General features: G+C 37.2%; 1 protein-coding gene across 5 annotated transcripts in view; it reads left to right on the top strand.

The window, feature by feature from the left end:
• XKR4 (XK related 4) overlaps nt 1-19576 on the top strand; it is a 476837-nt gene that overhangs the window by 301705 nt on the left and 155556 nt on the right. For all 5 annotated transcript variants that reach the window (XM_074319280.1, XM_074319279.1, XM_074319276.1 and 2 more), the window contains exon 2: nt 2552-2751. In XM_074319280.1, coding sequence (XP_074175381.1) covers nt 2552-2751 — 200 coding nt within the window. The remainder of the gene's footprint in view (nt 1-2551; nt 2752-19576) is intronic.

The raw sequence follows: 19576 nt of genomic DNA, 5'->3' as shown, positions 1-19576 counted from the left end.
CAATGAAAGAGAAGGTCCAAATTAAAGGGAAGGGGGAAGGGAATAGAGACAGCTATCTCAAAGTTAGTAAATGATATTGTTTTTATCACTTTATGAGAACAACAGAGGAGTAAACTCTGGAACTGTGATACCAGTAAAGCTATCCTAGCCCACTTACTCCTCCTAAATATACATTAAAGCTAAATTAACTAATTTTAAAAATTTAGCAACAAGAAAAATATCAAAATTATTATAAGGAAAAGAGAATAAGAAAAATAGTGATGTTCCTACAGGCAATGAAAGCATACCAGAAAAACACATAAAACCATAAACAAAATGGATAACCATAGACAAAACCATAAACAAAACAGCAAACCATAGAAAACAGATAAAAACCATAAAGAAACATTCCAAAATGAGGTGAAAGAAATTAAGAGAATTATAAAAGCTATGAGAGAACAGTAAAAATCAGAATTAGAAAAAAATCAGAAAAAAATGAGTAGAAAAAAGTAACATTTAAGAAGATGATATAACTCAATATAGAATTCTAATTTTTTAAAAAATTAGCTCAGAAGTGAAAACTCAATAGGAAGGGATATGACACTGTTCAAATACCATAATTAGAAAATAAAAAGAAAATGGAAAGGAGGAAAAAAATTTATATCAAAATCAGTTTGAGTATTCAGAGACGCTGAAAGAGATTGAAGATAAAACACAGCATAATTAAGTAAGAGACCCCAAAGAAGAAAACTGAAGCAATGAATTAGAAAACAATGCTAAATACTATAGTTTGAGAAGACTTGAAAATGCAAACTGAAACTTGAAACTACATAATGAAGAGGCATACCATATTCCTGAGAAACTGAAGCAGACCAACCAATATCAAGATACATTCTAATAAAACTACAGGTCTTTAAAAAGAAACAAAATATCCTTTGGACATCCAAGCAAAAAGAGAAATATCAGATTTTTACCAGACTTTTCCATGACAATACTCCATGCTAATAAGCAATGAAGTAACAGATTTATTATGCTCAAATAAGTAAATTGCAGATCCAGGATTTTGCATGGCATATGCATGGAATTTACAGCATCCCACCTGATCCTCTAGTGAAAAGGGCTTTTCTCCTCTTGCACTTCCTTGCTATAGCCCTACTATCCTTCCCTCTTGGCATCTGAGAATCTTTGCATTGGGTAGGTGCAGTTCTTGCACAGATTCTAGAAATGAGCACCAATCTGCAATTGAAATTGTGAGACTTTAGGGTCTGCATAACAGAAGGAAACTTATCCTCACTCAAGGCAAAATTGATAACCACATACTGTTATAAATATGCAAGAACTCAGAGAATAGTGTCCCTATGCACCTTTTTAATAGGATCTACTAGAGAACAAGCTTCAGACAACCAAACATACTGTAGAGATCTTGACATAAGGACTGCAAAGTATTCTAGCCAATACAAAAAGAAGGGTGACAGACTCCGAATATCAGCATTTTTCAAACACTAACAAATGAGTGGATCTAGGAAACGATCATCAGTGGACATCATAAAAGAGAACATTAGTGCCTCCTCATGAAAGTACTCAACATAACCTGCTAAAAATGATCAAACGTGAATCTGATCAAAATTCTAACACTAACTACACAATTGAAGAAAACAAAAGGAACAGATATGTTAACCACACTACACAAGTGAAATCAAGATCGAAACAATGAAAAGTATGCAAGAAATGAAAACGAAATGGAGAGGGAATTCATGGTATAAAAAGGACAAGATACATATCAAATAATCACCATGTATAGGACTTGTTTGGATTGTATTTTAAACAAACTGTAAAAAAATATGATACAGGAAAATATGAACACTGAGTATTTGATAATGTTAACAAGCTATCCTTATTTGTAAGTGTAATAATAGTATTGCATTTGTGTTAGTAAATTATTTTAATAAAATATTTACAGATGAATAATATGATAACTGGGATTTGCTTCAAAATAATCTAGTGGCAGGGAGTAAGTGAGATAGAAATGAAAAAATGTTGGCAATGTATTGATAATTACTTAATCTCAGTGAAGGGTATATTGGTCAATACACTATGTTTTCTCCTTTTGCACATGTTTGAAATTTTCAATAAGTTGTTTTAAAAGACATCAGGAGGGTTTACAAGCATATACATTCTGGTATTTCAGATTTGCATCATGCCCCGGGAGAAATCCATCTCCTGAATACCTTTGAGCACATGGAGAAACTAACAAGAAAGTGTGTGTGTAGATTTTCAAAGTAGCAAATCGCTTCTACATCTGAGTTTCCAACGCATTTCACCTCACTGTTCACATTTCAATTCAATGGAATGCCTACAATGAGGACCAAAATTGCAATGACTTCTCAAAGTGAACATTTAGAATAAGGGAACTCTTAAACACCTAACTTTGGGCCTTAAATTACAAGCCTCTAGGGTAATTGTTTCTTGTGTGTGCTTGCATATGGTAGCTTGCAGAAAAGAAAAACAGCCCTGGTGTTTGAATTATAAATTATCACTCATCTTTTTCTTGTTCTCCATGTTTTTTTTCTAGATACTTCCACACAATATATTTAGGTATTCGAAGCCGTCAGAGTGGGGAGAATGACAGATGGAGGTTTTACTGGAAAATGGTGTATGAGTATGCAGATGTGAGTATGCTGCATTTGCTAGCCACCTTTCTGGAAAGTGCTCCACAGCTGGTCCTGCAGCTCTGCATTATCGTACAGACTCATAGCTTACAGGCCCTCCAAGGTAAGGGCTTGCAATTTGGTTTCTGAATTGGGGGAAAGACTGGCTACTTTTGTTACAATCCAAGGAACTGTCCTAATACCCTTTGTTGGCATAGGCCATGGTGCTCTTTGTTATATGTCAGCTGATTGGCACGTGAAGTTCTTTACCATCACTTGTCAGGGCTAATTTACAGAAAGACAAAAATAATTTTTCCCTCTCAAGTGGCCTCTGGGTAGGAAAAAAATCTTTTTTATTTTGCACTTGGTCAATATGAGAATAGAGTCAACTGATGCTTTCTGGTTTATATGCTAGAGTAATTTTAAAAAAATTGAAATAGAGCCATAGCTCTCGCTCTCTCCCTAATATTATATATATATATATATATATATATATATATATATATATATATATATATATATATATAATAATTACTAATTCCTTTTGACATTAAGAAAGAGAGAGAGAGAGAGGTTAGAAGAAAATAGGGATTACCTTAATATTTTAAAAAGATCATATGGAAAAAAATTCAATATTTAACAATATATTGTTTATATACTACTGAGTTTTATAAGTCAAATATTATTATTAGGTTAATATTTTTGTGTTTTGCTGTCTTGTTTGATAATCTCATCAGTAAAACTATTCTGTTTTTTAATTGATCTGCCCTGATGTTTCCTTAGGGCCTGCTGCTCAAATCTTTTCTAGAAGCAGAAAGAAGTTTAAACAGACCGTGGGTAGATAGGTGAACAAAATGAGTAGATGGATGATAGATAGGTAGCAATTTTCTAAATAGAGTATTCTGGTAATTTGACAATCCTGGTAGTAAACAGATGTTATTAAACAGTTAATGTATTATAATGTGCTTGTTTTGTTTCATTTTCAGCAGAGTAGTGATGTGACTTCCTCTATGTACACACACATTGCTGTCATGTTCTGGGCCATGCTCTAACTTGAGACTTGATCGGTTGGTCTGGGGAATTCTACAATGTCCTTATAAGGTTTTATAGCAAGGAACACATTAGCTTAGGTTGAGTGCTTTAATTAGGGGTGGAGGTGGGGGAGGTATATTATAGGAAAATAAAGATGGAGGGTGTCTTGGTAGCCAGTGACCCATGTATTTATGAATTCCTGGTCCAACACTGGCTTCATGCTAAAATAGTTTTGGTCCAAGAAATTTAAGAAAAGAGCCAAAGAGATGCATAGGGTGTGATTCTCAAATGATAGAAAGCAAATTAGAAGAAAAAGAAAGTGGGGTGTTTGAACAGAAACAGAAGTGAAAAGCTTGAAGAAGGCAAGGCATATAAATTAGTTGTGGGTAACTATGCTTAGCAGTGAAAGCTGCACAGGGAGGTCTTAGCTGTGATTATCTCACTTTCCTACTGTGAGACTTTGTGCAAGTAAATTACTTAATCTCTGGGCCCCAGTTTCTCAAATGTAAAGGTCACAAACTGAACTAGATGATCTCCAAACTCCTTGACCACTCTATTCCATCTTTGCATCAATGACTGCCCAGTAAACTTATAGGGCCAGATATATGCACTAGGAAATGTCTGTAAATGAGCCTACAAATTGAAAGGCAACATCAAACAAAATCTCTGTCAAAGAATCTAATAGTCATCTCCAGAACAACTTGGCCACTCCTTAGTATAGTTACACAATGAAAACTCTTTGGAAAAGGAAAACTCAAGCACAGACATGGAGGGATGCAAGCCACCTTCCTGTGGCCCAAGATTACTGAGTGTCTCTTCTAATTTTCTAAAAGATTTAGAAAATCATAGATAAGTTTTTATCCTAAAGATGATGGAGATAGAGGAGCAAAGGTGAGAGAGGGCTGAAGAAAATGAGATCACCTTTTCAGTTTGAGAGTTTTGTGTAAAATGTTATAGAAAACAAAACAAAAAGAAAAGGTGAAAATCTTAGTCTTTATCAAACTATTCAACCTGAACACAAGAATCAAAATTTGTGTTCCTTAGAGTCGTGGCTGTTCCCTGGCACCTGGTGTCCTCAACTTACCTACTAAGCTCATGTTTATATCAGGTTTGCTATGGACTTTGGGAGGCAGACCTCATCCTTGGCCAAGGCATTTGCTGTCAAAACCAGAAAACCATAGGGAAAATGTGTTCTGTATCACTCCCAAGGTGGTGAGACAAGTTGATACAAAGATCACTAGAATGAATGCCAGTCATGGAGCACAAGATAAGGAATAATCCCACTAGGTTGATCTTATTGCTGCCATTTATTAACAAGAAAGGTAGGCAGAAAGTTGTGTTAAAAACCAGAGTGGAAACCTGACTGCAAACAACAACCACACAACCTCCAGCAAATGAAAACCAGCTCAGGCAACCCTATCTAAAAAAAGGATTTAGCATACCGTATTTCCCTGAAAATAACACCTATTTTCCAGCTTAATCGGAAAATAAGCCCTGACATGATTTTTCAGGATTCTCGTAATATAAGCTCTACCCCAAAAATAAGCCCCAGTTAAGATCGTCAGCCAGATGGATGCATTTAGTACGTCCGTTGCAATACATGATGGATGTATTGAATTATAAAACAATCATATTAATATATAATTAAATATAAATACATAATATTATTGACATTAATATTTAAAATAAATGATAATATAAATTATACTTAAGTATTTGTAAATACCCAAGGAGGCACCTTTGGACGAGAGGTAAATGTCTATGTGAACAGATGAACTCGAGACTTCTTGCTGAATGACCAATCGGAATACAGACACAATGCACAAACATGCACACTTGATAACGAACAGAGATGGTTGTGTCTAATATGAATCTTCATAATTCAATATGTCGTGTGTTGTAACAGGCGTACTTAATGCACTCGTGTGAAATAAAGAAATGTTTTCTGAATTTTGGTGCCCGCAATTTTTCATCGCTTTTCTGTGGACCATCATTCTTAACTGTCATCATTTTTGTTGCCACTCCTGTCTCATAAGTCTTCAATTAACACTTGATTTAATGGTAGATTTAAAGGGAATAATATTTTGACCCCCAACAAGATGAGTGCAAAAAGAAAGAGCTATTGTGTGGAGTACAAGAAAGGAATCATGGAGGACTTCTGGGGAAAGAATCTTACGGCTTTCTGCAAAGAGAAGAAGTTGGATCTCCAAATGGTGAGCAGAATATTATAACCTCAGTCAACAGGTAGACGAAGGAAATGCTAAGAAGCACAAGTGTGGATCCGGTCAGCAACCATTATTTCCTGAGCTGGAAGACATCATCTGTGAATGGATTGCTGACAGGAGAGCAAAGCCTTTGGTTGTGCACAGGGCTGATAGTCAAGCATTTGCCCTTGCAATGGCACCACAGTTAGAAATATCCCCAGAAGAATTCAAAGCATCACAACACTAGCTGGATGGCTTCCTTCAGCGATATGAACTGTCTCTAAGATCGGCAACACTGTTCAAGCTGGAAGATACTGAAGTTGTCAAACCTGTACTTGCATTCAAGTTCTTTGTTGATGGCATCAACAAATCAATTCTCCACCATGATTGCTATGGATGAAACTGCAGTGTTTATGAGCCAAGGATCTCAAATGACAATTAATCAGAGGGGCACCTCATCAATCTACATTCCCTCTACTGGTTACGAAAGTGCACGTGTTACTTGTATTTTGGCAATTCATCTGGATGGAAAGAAAGCCCCACCTCTAATCATCACTAAGGGCAAGAAAGATAAGGTTGAACGTGTTTCAGGCATTTATGTTCTTGAAACCAAAAAAGCCTGGTGCACAAAAGCAGTTATAAGGAAGTGGCTCAATTTAATGCTGCTACTTGTTTTGCGAGGTGGCCAAAGAGGTCTGCTAGTCTGGGATTCAGCCAGCACTAACCACACTAAAGACATGAAGAACTTCCTTGCAGAGAGAAAAATAGATCAAACAATGATTCCCGCAGGAATGTCTGCCTATCTGCTGACTCTTGATATTGCAATAAACAAGCCATTCAAGGACCATTTGCCCATAGAAATCAATGAGTACATTGAAAATAGAATGGACAGAAATCAGCATGGAAACTTTGTGAAGCCTAGCCTGCAAGAGGTCGTGACTTGGGTGAAGAATTCATGGGATAAAATCACTGACAGCTGTGTTGCCAATGCACTACGAGCAGGCTACATGGACAAGAAATGCTCATTTAAGGAGAGCTCTATTGCTGGACATGAGAGATTGAGGCGAATGGTACTACAGGAAATAGAGTTGCAAGAAATTCAAGCCAGAATTCAGGGTTTGGAGAGTTATAATGATGTTCCAGAAGAAGATGACATGACTGTATTTGAATAAATGTAGATTTTTGTACATGAATAAATGTAGATTGTTGTACATGAAAAAAATAAGACATCCCCTGAAAATAAGCCCTAATGTGTCTTTTGGATCAAAAATTAATATAAGACCCAGTCTTGTTTTCAGAGAAATATGGTAGCATTTAGATAGCATTTTGAAAAGATACCTATCTTCAGAAAAAGTTTCTAAGTTCAACCCTCTTCTGACAGATGATCCCACTGAATAAAGAACCAGGTTATAAATTAAATTGATGTGAATTACAAAAAACAGAGCTTTTTCCACCTAAGGAAATAAAAATAAATGTGATAGAACCTAGTCCAACATATATTTTCATATGTATTTATGGCAAAAGATTCTTGGGATTTGTATGTAAAAACACAACTTTAGCAATAAATACAAATGATCAATGACATGAAACCTGTGAAGTGTTTACAAATAGCTCAGAATTAAATATTTAAAATATTCTTATTTAGTATATAGAGAGCCATCTTAAGTTTGCAAGTCATTTCCATGCATGGCTATGTCTAAAATTATTTTTTAGAATAGGAAAAAGATTCCTTTTTTAACCAACTTTAACCATCTACCAATCTCTGAAAGACACGCTTTAAAAACCAATAAGAAAATAAAACAAGAAATATGATATTTATAAACTAATGCATAAAAATTGTATTCTCCTTATGGAAATTGATGTAGCCCGAAAACACTGTTAGCTATGAAAATCCTTTCTCGGTTCTCCTTAATTATTGAGTAATTAAATCAGAGACACCTCATTGTGCTGGAGGCTGACAGGCTCAGTTGAGAACTGTTTCTGTTTGTACTGCATAATTGTTTCTCAGCTTGTACTGTCCCAGGAAGGACAGTTTGGCTCCTGTTCAGGGACCAGGAATCAGAGCAGAGTTGAACCTTTAACACAAACATCCAGTGCTTTTCACTCCACACTGTCACCTTAGACATAACTTCTGCTCTTCTTTGGATCTGCAATTTCCTTAGGAATATCTGTCACTGGAGTATAACAAATACTCAAGGACATCCAATTGTATACACATAGCTAAAATGGCACATAGTCGACAAGACAGCACCTAATACAGTAGTCTGTGCAAAGAGAGAGAGAGAGAGAGAGAGAGAGAGAGAGAGAGAGAGAGAGAGAAGCAGGAAGGAAAGAGATGGAGAAAGAAAGAGAGGAAGAAAAACTGCCTGGTGAGCAGAGATGGACAACAGCACTGCTATTAGTCTCCATGTAGAGGATTCATCTACAGGAAGATGTGGTCTAAGGCCTGCCAGTCCCAGTTTCAAGCAATGTCTCAATTCAGGACCTTTGATTCTATCTAAATGGTGCAAGCAGAGGTAGAAAGTTAACTGTCCACCTTCTGTAGACAGAAGATACCCCACCTGGACTTTTGCATGACCCTTAAAATTTGTAAAATGAGCGGGCTGGACTAAAGGGTCTCTAAAGTCACTTTTAGTTTTGTGAGTGTGACTCTCTGAACCCTCAGTTTTGGTTGCGGAGACACAGCCTCCCATAGTTGGCAGCGAAGATACTAACTGATTTATAAACAATTGTACACAGGCTTTCCCTAGCAACATAGCATCTCTCAGTGTGTGCTGCACATGAACAAAGGGCATTCTCCACAGAGCAGTTCAGGGAGTATTGTGCAGGACCACAACAGACCATTCAATCTTCACAATAAATATGTGCGAAGCACAGCCCAGGCTGCATGCAGCAGTCACCTGGCTCCAATGGACAGGTGTGCATGCCCACTCAGTGGAGCCATCATGCAGAAATGCTCCCTTACAGAGGAACCATCTAGATAAAACAAATGAAATCAAACCTTCACTAGATGTGAGTGGGTATCAATCTACCAACCCAAAGATTTCCACTTTTCCTGATGGCTTTAGTTCTTCATTTCCAATCTCCGCCTTTACTTATCATTATTGGAAAATCTCATTCCACACTCTAAGTGTATTTAGCTGTGCAAGAAGTGTTTGCTGAATAGGAAAAACACCTACACCTACATTTATTCTGATTTCTTCATATTGTAAAAACCCCATGTGTTGCCCATTTTGCCAACAGCGTACTATGAATACTTTGTAAAAGAGGGTTGAAAGAAGTTTCTAACTAGTCTTTTCCTCTCTCTTATCCCATGAGATTACTGAAACAGTCAGAAAGAAGTTAAGGGTTGTCCTCATTCATATGGCAAACACAGTCCCCATCTCACTAGGGTAACTAAGACATCACTGAAGTGTGAAAACCACTTCATCTATCGTATCCTGATGAGGACTTTCAAAGACCTAAATCACGGGAGTTTGAGTTGCTCAGCTTCATAGTAAAGCAGGTGGAGCCACGCCCAGGTACCTTTATGTGGCTCAGGGTAGAGAAGAAACCCAGCTACCTTCTGGCCTAAGTCCTTCCTCCTCTGCCAATTGCCTCATCTCTGCAAGTGCTTGGCTCCACCTCTGGATTTCTTCAAAGGAGGGAGGAAAAGTGCAGGTGAGAGTGCCAGTCTGTGAGTGGGAATGTGTCCCATGTCCTTTTAGATCTGTTTGCTTTGCAGTTGCTATTTTCATTAGTTAATTAACACATTTACTGACTGTCTATTGTGCGTGAAGCTCTGCAAAATTTGTCCTAAAAAAGTTCAGTTTTTATTAAAAGTTTATGTGACATTATAAACAACACGACAAAACATATTTAGAAACACCAAATTTATCTGGGTGTGTTCCAGAATGAGCTCTTCCATTTTCTAGGTGGATAATATAAAATGAGAGGAATCCTTATGGCGTATCTAGCTCACCCTCTCCCACAAAGGGCCACACAACCCCTGCTTGAACGGTTCATTATGGGGCAGTTCTGACTGAATCACAGACTCTGTGTTGGAAGGAACCTTAAAGGGCATCTAGCCCATCACTCTACTTGTCACATGAGTCTCTGATCAATTATGCCTTCACTCCCACATTCAACCACAGGGCCCACCACCTCATCGGGAAGCCTGCTCACTATCATCAGACAGATATGGTAAAAGCTCCCCCCAAAATATTGTACTGTTAACACTTCTACATATTTGGAATTTTTTAAATATTAACTTTTTATTCTTTATTGTACCTGCTATTGAAGATAAAATAGAAAGAACAAATATGCACAAAGGTGAAAATAAAAATTACCTTCCTGGCACTCAGAAATAATAATACTCTTGCCACTGAGAAATAGAGATTATATTTTATTGCTTACCTTTATAAACTTCTTTCATGTTTTAATATATATTATATTAAAATATGCATACTATTTTGTGACTTCCTTTTTTGACAACACATCATGAACTTACACCTGTGACAATATACATAATTCTACATCATTTCTAATGACTGCATAATATATCAACATATAGATTATCCTTTTGTTTTCCATTAAGTCCCTGCTTTTGAAATAATTTCATCATATTTGCTATAATAAGTAATTCTAAAACAAATGCATTAAGAACTAAATCTTTGCAGATTACCTTAATCATTTCTCAAAGATAAATACCTAAAAGTGAAATTGCTAGATTCAAGGACAAGTAAGAAGTCAAGCCTTTTAATAAATAATGTCAAAATGGCAATTTTGTAGTACGTTTCTTAAGAAGAACTCTGCAATGTCTCACATTTCTTGTGCAAAGTCAGTGAGGGCAATAAGTGTGCTAAGGACTGAGATTGGGGCAAGTCCCTTGAGATTTGGTAAAGTACTCATAATAGTACACATTCGAATATGAAGGGCCCTAATTTCTTCTCTTGTAACTTCATTGTATCCACCTTTACAAACTTTTTAAGATCTATTCTATTATGCAACAGCTGATTAAATAAAATTTTAAGTACAGTTTCACCAGAGATTTATGATTTGAACCAAAATGTAAGGAAAGCAGATGTAAGTTCCTCAAAACTCTTGACAAAAACCTGACAATAGCAAACTTGCAAAGTGCTAAACCATACAAAAATTACGAAACAGCAGCCTCTACAGGGGACAGTTGTGGTTTCTTTGGCTTTATAAGCATATTAAATTTATCCATTAACATTTAGCGCAAAGCCCTACCAGGGATGAAAGAAAGACAGCATGTCCTCCCTCCCAGGTGCTGATAAATTCAGTAGAGTCTGCACAAACAAGAGTGATGCTAGTGCTATGCTAGCACTCAAAGGCTATTACACATTCTTTCCTGGAAGCAAGGAACCACCACACTTGGTACATAGTAGGCAATCAATGAATATTTGTTGAATGCAAGGAAGAAGCCTGCTATGTGACAAAGCCCGAGGTTAGGTGTGATTCATACAAAAACAAATGGCATATCTCCTGCTCTCAATTCAATTTAATGGAAAAGAAAGACCAAAAAACGTATTATAAGTCAATGTGCTATATCCTATTGGTGGCCATGTTAAGGCCTGCTGGTGACACAGAATGATCTCTTATGGAAAATGATACAAAGGAAGTAGAAATGCCATGCATTTTGAAAGGAGAGGATGTCAGGGAATGTTGGTAGAATCAGGGAAGTTTTCATGAAAAGGGTAGCTTTTGGGCTGGGTCATAAATGAAGCCTAACTATACTATGTACTATAAGGAAAAGATAGCAACATAAACCAACCAGAAGGAGGAGGCCATTGTCTGGTCAGCAATAGCCCCTGAGTCACAGTATCACCCCAAGTTATATTTTGAAGAACAGAGAGGAGCTTCATTTGCTTATCATTGATTCAAGCGCTTGAAATCAACTCTGTATAGATCAGCCCTCAGCACAGCTGTGAATAGTTTTGAATTTGAATCATTTTGAACATAATATGAAATAAGGGCCTGACTATTTTTAGGTTAGGCTTAATTATCTTGAATAATCAAGCACAAATCTTGGTATTTTTCCACTCAGTATTCTTCCTCTGTCCCGCTCTCTCCTTCCCGGTGAGATGTGAGTGAGCCCATATGCATGTTCAAGCATAGGGTGATAAACTGGGTTGTGGGTGTGAGTGAACAGATAGTCTGATTAACTGCACGTACACGGCTGTGGAGAGAAGAGAGCTGGTGAAAAGGTGCAGGGTGGTTGCTACAACCCTGTTCAGAGCAGAGAAGCAAACATAAATACAGGGCTGTCTACAGTAAAGAGTGTCCTCAAACACTCACTGTTCCTTTGCCTTTCTCATGGCTTCTTTGTTTGCCAACCTCCAATCTCCGCAGATTTCAGTAGTTTTTCAGCACTTCTCACCTTCAAGGAAACGGAAGCCCACATTTATTTTCCATTTACCTGACCTTTAGCCCAGATCCAGAGCAGGTATTTACTTTGATGGAATATCGACATATTGCGATTATTGTTTCTAAATATTAAAAATAGCTACCTTGAATAATCAAAATGCTTACTGAGCAGAGATAAAGTGAGGTCAATTTAATAAAAAATTTTAAATGGCTTACTGTGATATTTTCCCGAACAACTTTTTTCTAGGAAGCCACCGACAGTTATGTGATCAGGATTTCCTGATCCAATTCTGACGGGTAGGTGGATTTAAAAAGTTCCCACAACCACTTAAATAGTTTTCACTATGAAACTATGAAACCTGTTCTCTATAGACAAACTTTTGTCATTCTAAAGCGTACATTTCTTTCTAGAAATCTATTTTGCATTTATTTGGCAGATTGGAGTTAGATTGAGTTCTAAAGCATTCCTTACACATGTAATCTAATGTTTTCTTGATGACTCAGCAGGAATAAAGAACTGGGATCATCATTTCCTGTTGAATAATTCAAGAAAGACTCTTTTTTTTTACTGTTTTGCTCATGCATAGAAGCGTATATGTATGCAACAGATCTAGAGCCCTGCAAACTGCCAACGCCAGATGTAAGCAGGAGGGGGGAAGAAAGAACTGATTCAATTGGTTTGTAAACGTTCCTTAGAATAAAACCACATGGAGATTCACTCCTCAAAGCTCACAATGAGCCACTGATTGCTGAAGGACAGGGCCTGCTGAGCGCTGCCTGTCTAAAGTTTTGTCAGCACTTCCATTGTGATCCTAAATTTCCACAGCTTTCCATTCAACCCGTAGAAAAACTGTGAGAGACTGTGTGACTAAGGAGACTCCAAAACTTTTTAAACATCCACAATATTATTATCCGTTCAAACACGTGGGCAGTTAATTCCATAGGGCATGAAGGTCTCTATTGTAGAATTGAAATCTAGGAGTTTTCAGTGTGTAGGATTCTATGAAGGCAGGTACTTCCAGATTTTTGTTAGCTAATAACACTGAGTTAAAGTTCAAATTTTAAAAAATCTAAAACACAGCTCTTCTGATGTAAATAAAAAGTATTATTAATATAGACTATTATAATTAATAATTATAGTATTATTGATATAGACTAAATGACAATAAATAAATGCACAGATTTTAAAAATCACAGATTTGAAAAATCAACATCAAAAAGTGAAGTAGCTACAGGAACCATTTAAAATAAATTTTATTTTTGAAATGTTTTATGAACACAGAAGGAGATATTTATTTCAAATTCAGTAATGCTAGGAAATTTTGTGAAAGAGAAAATCGTGGACCTTGTAGAATGAATGAAATGGATTTAAATGAAGAAATGCTTGGGACACAGATCTGCAGAGCACTGAGGAGGAAGTCAGCGCATGAGGCACATGTGTTTGTAAGTGCCATCTCCAAGAAACAGGAGAGGAATAGCATGAACTCGATCCTGAAGCTTGAGGATCCTCAAAATCACTCTGTTCTTAATGTCCCGCAACACATCTCCCAACAATAGGCTACAATGTCTTAACTAGGACCTAAAGGAAATCTTCATTTATTATTACATTATTTACTGAATAAACATTTATTGAGCACATATCCATGGCACGCACTGATTTGGATACTAGAAAAATGAAGGGAAGATGATTTACCCTTGGAGGGCTTCCAACCTAGTAATGGTAAGCAACGTATGAATGAGTAAGTGCAAAATGTTCATAGGAGTAGATGCAAAGGTTAGTGGACACCCAAAGAAGGAAGTGACCCACTCTATTTGGAGAGGGATGGGAAAGGCTTCTTAAACATTTTAGCTTGAGTTAAGTTGAAAGTGTAAACACTAAAAATAGAAGTTATCACCTAGGGCGAGCTCAAAAAAAGGAGGAAAAAAAGGCCAGGGACAGAATCATTGGGGCACTACTTTTAAGAGTCTAGGGTAGGGCCAGCCCGGTGGCTCAGGTGGTTGGAGTGCCCAGCTCCTAACGCCGAGTTCACCAGTTCGATTCCCACATGGGCCAGTGAGTTGCGCCCTCTACAGCTAAGATTGTGAACAACAGCTCTCCCTGGAGCTGGGCTGCCGTGAGCAGCCGGAGGTTGGCGAGAACTGCTGAGTGCTGCCGCAGGCTGCTGTATGCTGCCATGGGCTACTGTGTGCTGCCATGAGTGGCCAGCAGACAGCGTGAGCTGCTGTGCGTTCCCATGAGTGGTCGGCAGGCAACGTGGGCTGCTGTGTGCTGCTGTGGGCTGCTGTGGGCTACTGTGTGTTGCCATGAGTGGCCAACAGCCAGCGTGAGCTGCTGTGTGCTGCCTTGGGCTGCCGTGGGCTGCTGTGAACAGCCAACCCAAGACCAGCGACTGATTGCCTCAGCGTGGGACGGAGTGCAAGGCTCATAATACCAGCATGAGCCAGGGAGCTGTGTCCTGCACAACTAGACTGAGAAACAACAGCTTGAACCGGAGTAGGGGTGGGGCGAAGCGGAAGAAGGGGAGAAAAAAAGAGTCTAGGATGGAAGAGCCAGTAAAACAGAAAGAAACAGGAGAGAAGTGGGAAGATCAAAAAAAACACAGTGATAAGGTAGCCAAGGCAGTGTTTCAAAGAAATGCCCATGAAAGATCAGTTAATATAGTTTGTTAGACTGACAATTATGACATCACTATGACACACACCAGAACATACCAGTGCAAAGCTTGGGGAAAAAGGAAAAAAATGTAAATTAGAGGAGAAAAAAGTAGTGGTAGGAAGGGTAAATTTTCTAGACCATAAACGGAAGAATAAAATGAGTGAAGTGGCTAAGAGCACAAACTGCAGGAGAGAAACATAAAGTAGACTGTGATGAAGGAACCATTAAAGGATGGACTTGAGAAACGGAGCTTTCTCTAATCCAATTCCTGCTCCACTACCCTAGTAGTTAACAAAGGTAAGTGTGAGTTAACAAAGGTGACACCACAACAACAGGTGGAGCTGGGACAGGGTCCGATGTTCCAGGTTTCATCCCATCTGTAAAGAACCTCAAAGTGGAGAAATTCACCATGAATAATCTATGTTTTCACTCACCTTATAGTCTTAACTGTGTGACTTAATGGCACTTAGCATTCACTTCACTTACTGGAAAAGAATTTAAATTGCAGTGTTGTGTTAGAGTCAAATAAAATAAGCAAAGTAAAGAACCTAAACCTCCTGTCTGGCAGGAGGATGCTCAGTGGTCCACCTGTGTCATCTTTTTGTTTCCTTCCTTCCTGTTTTAAATGGAGAAGGGTGAGAGCGCCCTCAGCATGTTTCTAAATTTGCTAAGAAATGAGGTTTTGTAATTCACATTTTATTTTTCTTTTAAATAGATATAGACCAATATGAACTCATTTTACTTAACCTTGAAGTTAAATATTAATTTGCTTCCCACTGAGAGTTCTCTGTCTGGCCTTAGGTTATTCAAGCCCTCCAGAGCCATTGCCTACGCTATTTGTTGTGCTTCTTGTCTCTTCATCTCAAAGTTATCCTAGAGGGTTTTGAAACCTCAGAAATCTTTTAGCAAATGCCACTTAGACTTTGCTCTGTCCACTGACCTATATTTTTAGCACAAAGTACTTCTAGCTTTGGTATTTTTTTTTTTTTTTTTTAGCAGGTCTTTGTTGGGGAACAGTGTGTACTTCCAGGACTTTTTTTTCCCAAGTCAAGTTGTCCTTTCAATCTTAATTGTGGAGGGTGCCATTCAGCTTCAAGTTGTTGTCCTTTCAGTCTTAGTTGTGGAAGGCACAGCTTAGCTCCAGGTCCAGTTGCCGTTGCTAGTTGCAAGGGGCGCAGCCCACCATCCCTTGTGGGACTCGAGGAGTTGAACCGGCAACCTTGTATTTGAGAGCCCACTGGCCCATGAGGGAATTGAACCGGCAGCCTTCGGAGCTAGGAGCATGGAGCTCTAACCACCTGAGCCACCGGGCGGCCCCAAGCCTTGATTTCTTTTGAAAGAATGTACATTTATGAGAAAAAAGTTTTGTATTTTCATTAAAGTTTTTAAGCATATCATCTTCTCTCTGTCAGACATCAAAATTAATGTTTTTCCCATAAGCTCATTAGCATTCATATCATAAGTGTTGAGATTTTCTACAGTCTTAGGGAAGTATACAATTCCTAAAATTAGTGGCCACATTTTCTTCATTTTTAAAAACAGACTTTATTTTATAGAGCAATTAGATGAACAGCACAATTGAGTGGAAAGTATAAAGATTTCCTATATACTCCCTGCCCACACACATGCACAGCCTCCCCTTTTACCAATATTCCCCACCAGAGAGTACATTTGTTACAACTGACAAACCAAAATTGACACATCGTTATCATCACCCAAGATCCATAGTGTACATTAGGGTTCACTCTTGGTGTTGTACATTCTATGGGTTTGGGCTAATTTATATTGCCATCCAGCCACCATTATCACACAGAGTATCATACAGAGTAGTTTCACTGCCCTAAAAATTCTCTGTCCTACCCCTGTTTATCCCTCCCTCTCCCCAAACTCTGGCAACCACTAATCTTTTTTACTGTCTCCGTAGTTTTGCCTTTTCCAGAATGTCATATAGTTGGAATCATACATTGTAGCCTTTTCAGACTGCCTTCTTTCAGTTAGTTTCTTCCATGTCTTTTCAAAACACAATAGCTTTTCTGTTTTTAGAACTGAATAATATTTCGGTGTATGGATTTACCACAGTTTATTTATCTATTCACGTACTAAAGGACTTTTTGTTGCTTTGAAGTTTAGGTAATTACAAATACAGCTGCTATAAACATCTGTGTGCAGATTTTTGCGTGAACATAAGTTTTCAGTTCCTTTGTGTAAATACCAAGGGATGCAATTGCTGGATTGTATGGTAAGAGTATGTTTAGTTTTGTAATAAACCACCGAATTGTCTTCCAAAGTGGCTGTACTATTTTGCGTTTTCACCAGCAATGAATGAGAGTTCCTCACAGCATTTGATGTTGCCAATATTTTGGATTTTAGTCATTCTGATAGTTGTGTGGTTTAAAACAACTCATTGTTTTAATCTGCATTTGCCTGGTGACATATGGTGTAGAGCATCTTTTCGTATGCTTATTAGCCAATGATATATCTTCTTCAGTGAGGTGTCTATGCAGGTGTATGGCCCATTTCTTAGCTGAATTGCTTATTTTCCTGTTGTTAAGTTTTAAGATTTATTTGTATATTTTAGCTAATATTCCTTTATCAGACACATCTTTTGCAAATATTTTATCCCAGTCTGTGGCTTGTCATTTTGTTCTCTTAACAGTGTTTCTCACAGAGAAGAAATTTTTAATTTAAAAAAGTCCATCTTACCCAATTTTTTTTTTAATGGATCTTGCCTTTGTGTTGCATCTAAAAAGTCATCACCAAACTCAAGGTCATCTAAATTTCCTCCTGTGTTATCTTCTAGGAGTTATATAGTTTTGCATTTTACATTTAGTTCTGTAATCCATTTTCCTTATTTTTTGTGACAGGTATAAGGTCTGTATCTAGATTTATTTATTTATTTATTTATTTTTGCACATGGATGTCTAGTTGTTCTAGCACCATTTGTTGAATAGACTATTTTTGCTCCTTTGCATTGATTTTGCTCCTTTGTCAAAAATCAGTTGATTATATTTGTGTGGGTCTATTTCTGGGCTCTCTTATTCTGTTCCACTGATCTATTTGTCAATTTATTTATTTATTTATTTTGTCAGTACCACACTGTCTTGATTGCTGTAGCTTTATAAGTTTTGAAGTTGGTAGTGTCAGTTCTCCATCGTTGTTCTCCTCCTTTAATATTATATTGGCTCTCTGAGTATTTTGCTTATCCAAATAAACTTTAGAATCAATTTGTCAATGTTCAAAAAATTACTTGCTTGGATTTTGATTGGATTGCATTGAATCTATAGATGAAGTTGGGAAGAAATGACATCTTTACAATATCGAGTCTTCCCACCCAGGAACAAGGACTATCTTTCCATTTATTGAGTTCTTTGATTTCTTTCATTATAGTTTTATAGTTTTCCTCATGTAGATTTTGCACATATTTTATTAGATTTATACCTAAGTATTTTATTTTGGGGGGTTACTAATGTAAATGGTACTGTGTTTTTAGTTTCAAATTCCATTTTTTTATCGCTGGTATATAGGAAAGCAATTGACTTGAATATTAACCTTGTATCCTACAGCCTTTCGATTATCACTGATTAGTTTAGATTTTTTTTGTCAATTCTTTTAGATTTTCTACACAGATAATCATGTCATCTGTGAACAAAAATAGTTTTATTTTTTCTTTCCCAATCTATACACTTTTTATTTCTTTTTCTGCCATATAGTCTTCTTTTTTTTTTGCTTTTTAAATAAATTTTATTGTGAAGTATAATTAATAGCTTAAGAAAGCATAAAACATAAATACATAGCTGGATGAGGGACAATAGATTGGAGGAGGGGGATTATCACTTTGTGAGGGGTGGGATATCTAATTGCATTTTTTGTACACGTAAAACTAATAAAACATTACTGAGAGAATTTAAAGAAAGTCAAAACAAGTGAAGATCTATACATGGTTTTGGATTGGAACACTAAATATTAAGAACTAAATATGTCAGTTCTCCCTAAATTAATTTATGGATTCAGGGCAATCCCAGTAAAAATCCTAGCTGGTTATTTTTCGGTAATTGAGAAGATGATTCTGAAATTTGCATGGAAATTCAAATGCTTTGAATAGGCAAGGCAATTCTGAATAAGAGCAAATTTGGAGAACTTACACTATCTGATTTGAAGATTTACTAAAAAGCTATAGTAATTAAGACAGTCTGGTAGTAGAATAAGAATAATAGACAAATAGATGGATAGAAGAGAAAGGAGAGTCCAGAAACTGTCCTCACATATATGGTACTTTCTCTCCACTATGCTCCTTGAAGAGGCAGTCTGCATCATTGTCATTAGGCATTATGACTTTCAAATATTTTGTTATAGTTTGAGAAGTAATCTGTGCCTAAAACCTCAGGTATGCTTGTGTGTGTGCGTGTGTGTGTGTGTGTGTGTGTGTGTGTGAGAGAGAGAGAGAGAGAGAGAGAGAGAGAGAGAGAGAGAGAGAGAGAAGGGTAAGAGATGAGGAAATGGAAAGAAATATAATCACTTATGATGATTCATTTATTGGATTAATGCTATTCTCTGACCCCAGATTGCCTCTAACATCTAGACTATATGCCTATATGGAAGAAAGGGGGATATGAAAGATAGTTTGTGGAATATAATCAACAATGTTGTAAAGATTTTGTAGGGTGTCATATATATATGTATATATATAGTCA

This window comes from Rhinolophus sinicus, linkage group LG14 (assembly GCF_036562045.2).
Source record: "Rhinolophus sinicus isolate RSC01 linkage group LG14, ASM3656204v1, whole genome shotgun sequence".
Lineage (NCBI taxonomy): Eukaryota > Metazoa > Chordata > Mammalia > Chiroptera > Rhinolophidae > Rhinolophus > Rhinolophus sinicus.
The sequence above is the reverse complement of the archived record's forward strand: the minus strand, read 5'-3'. Positions and strand labels throughout refer to the sequence as shown.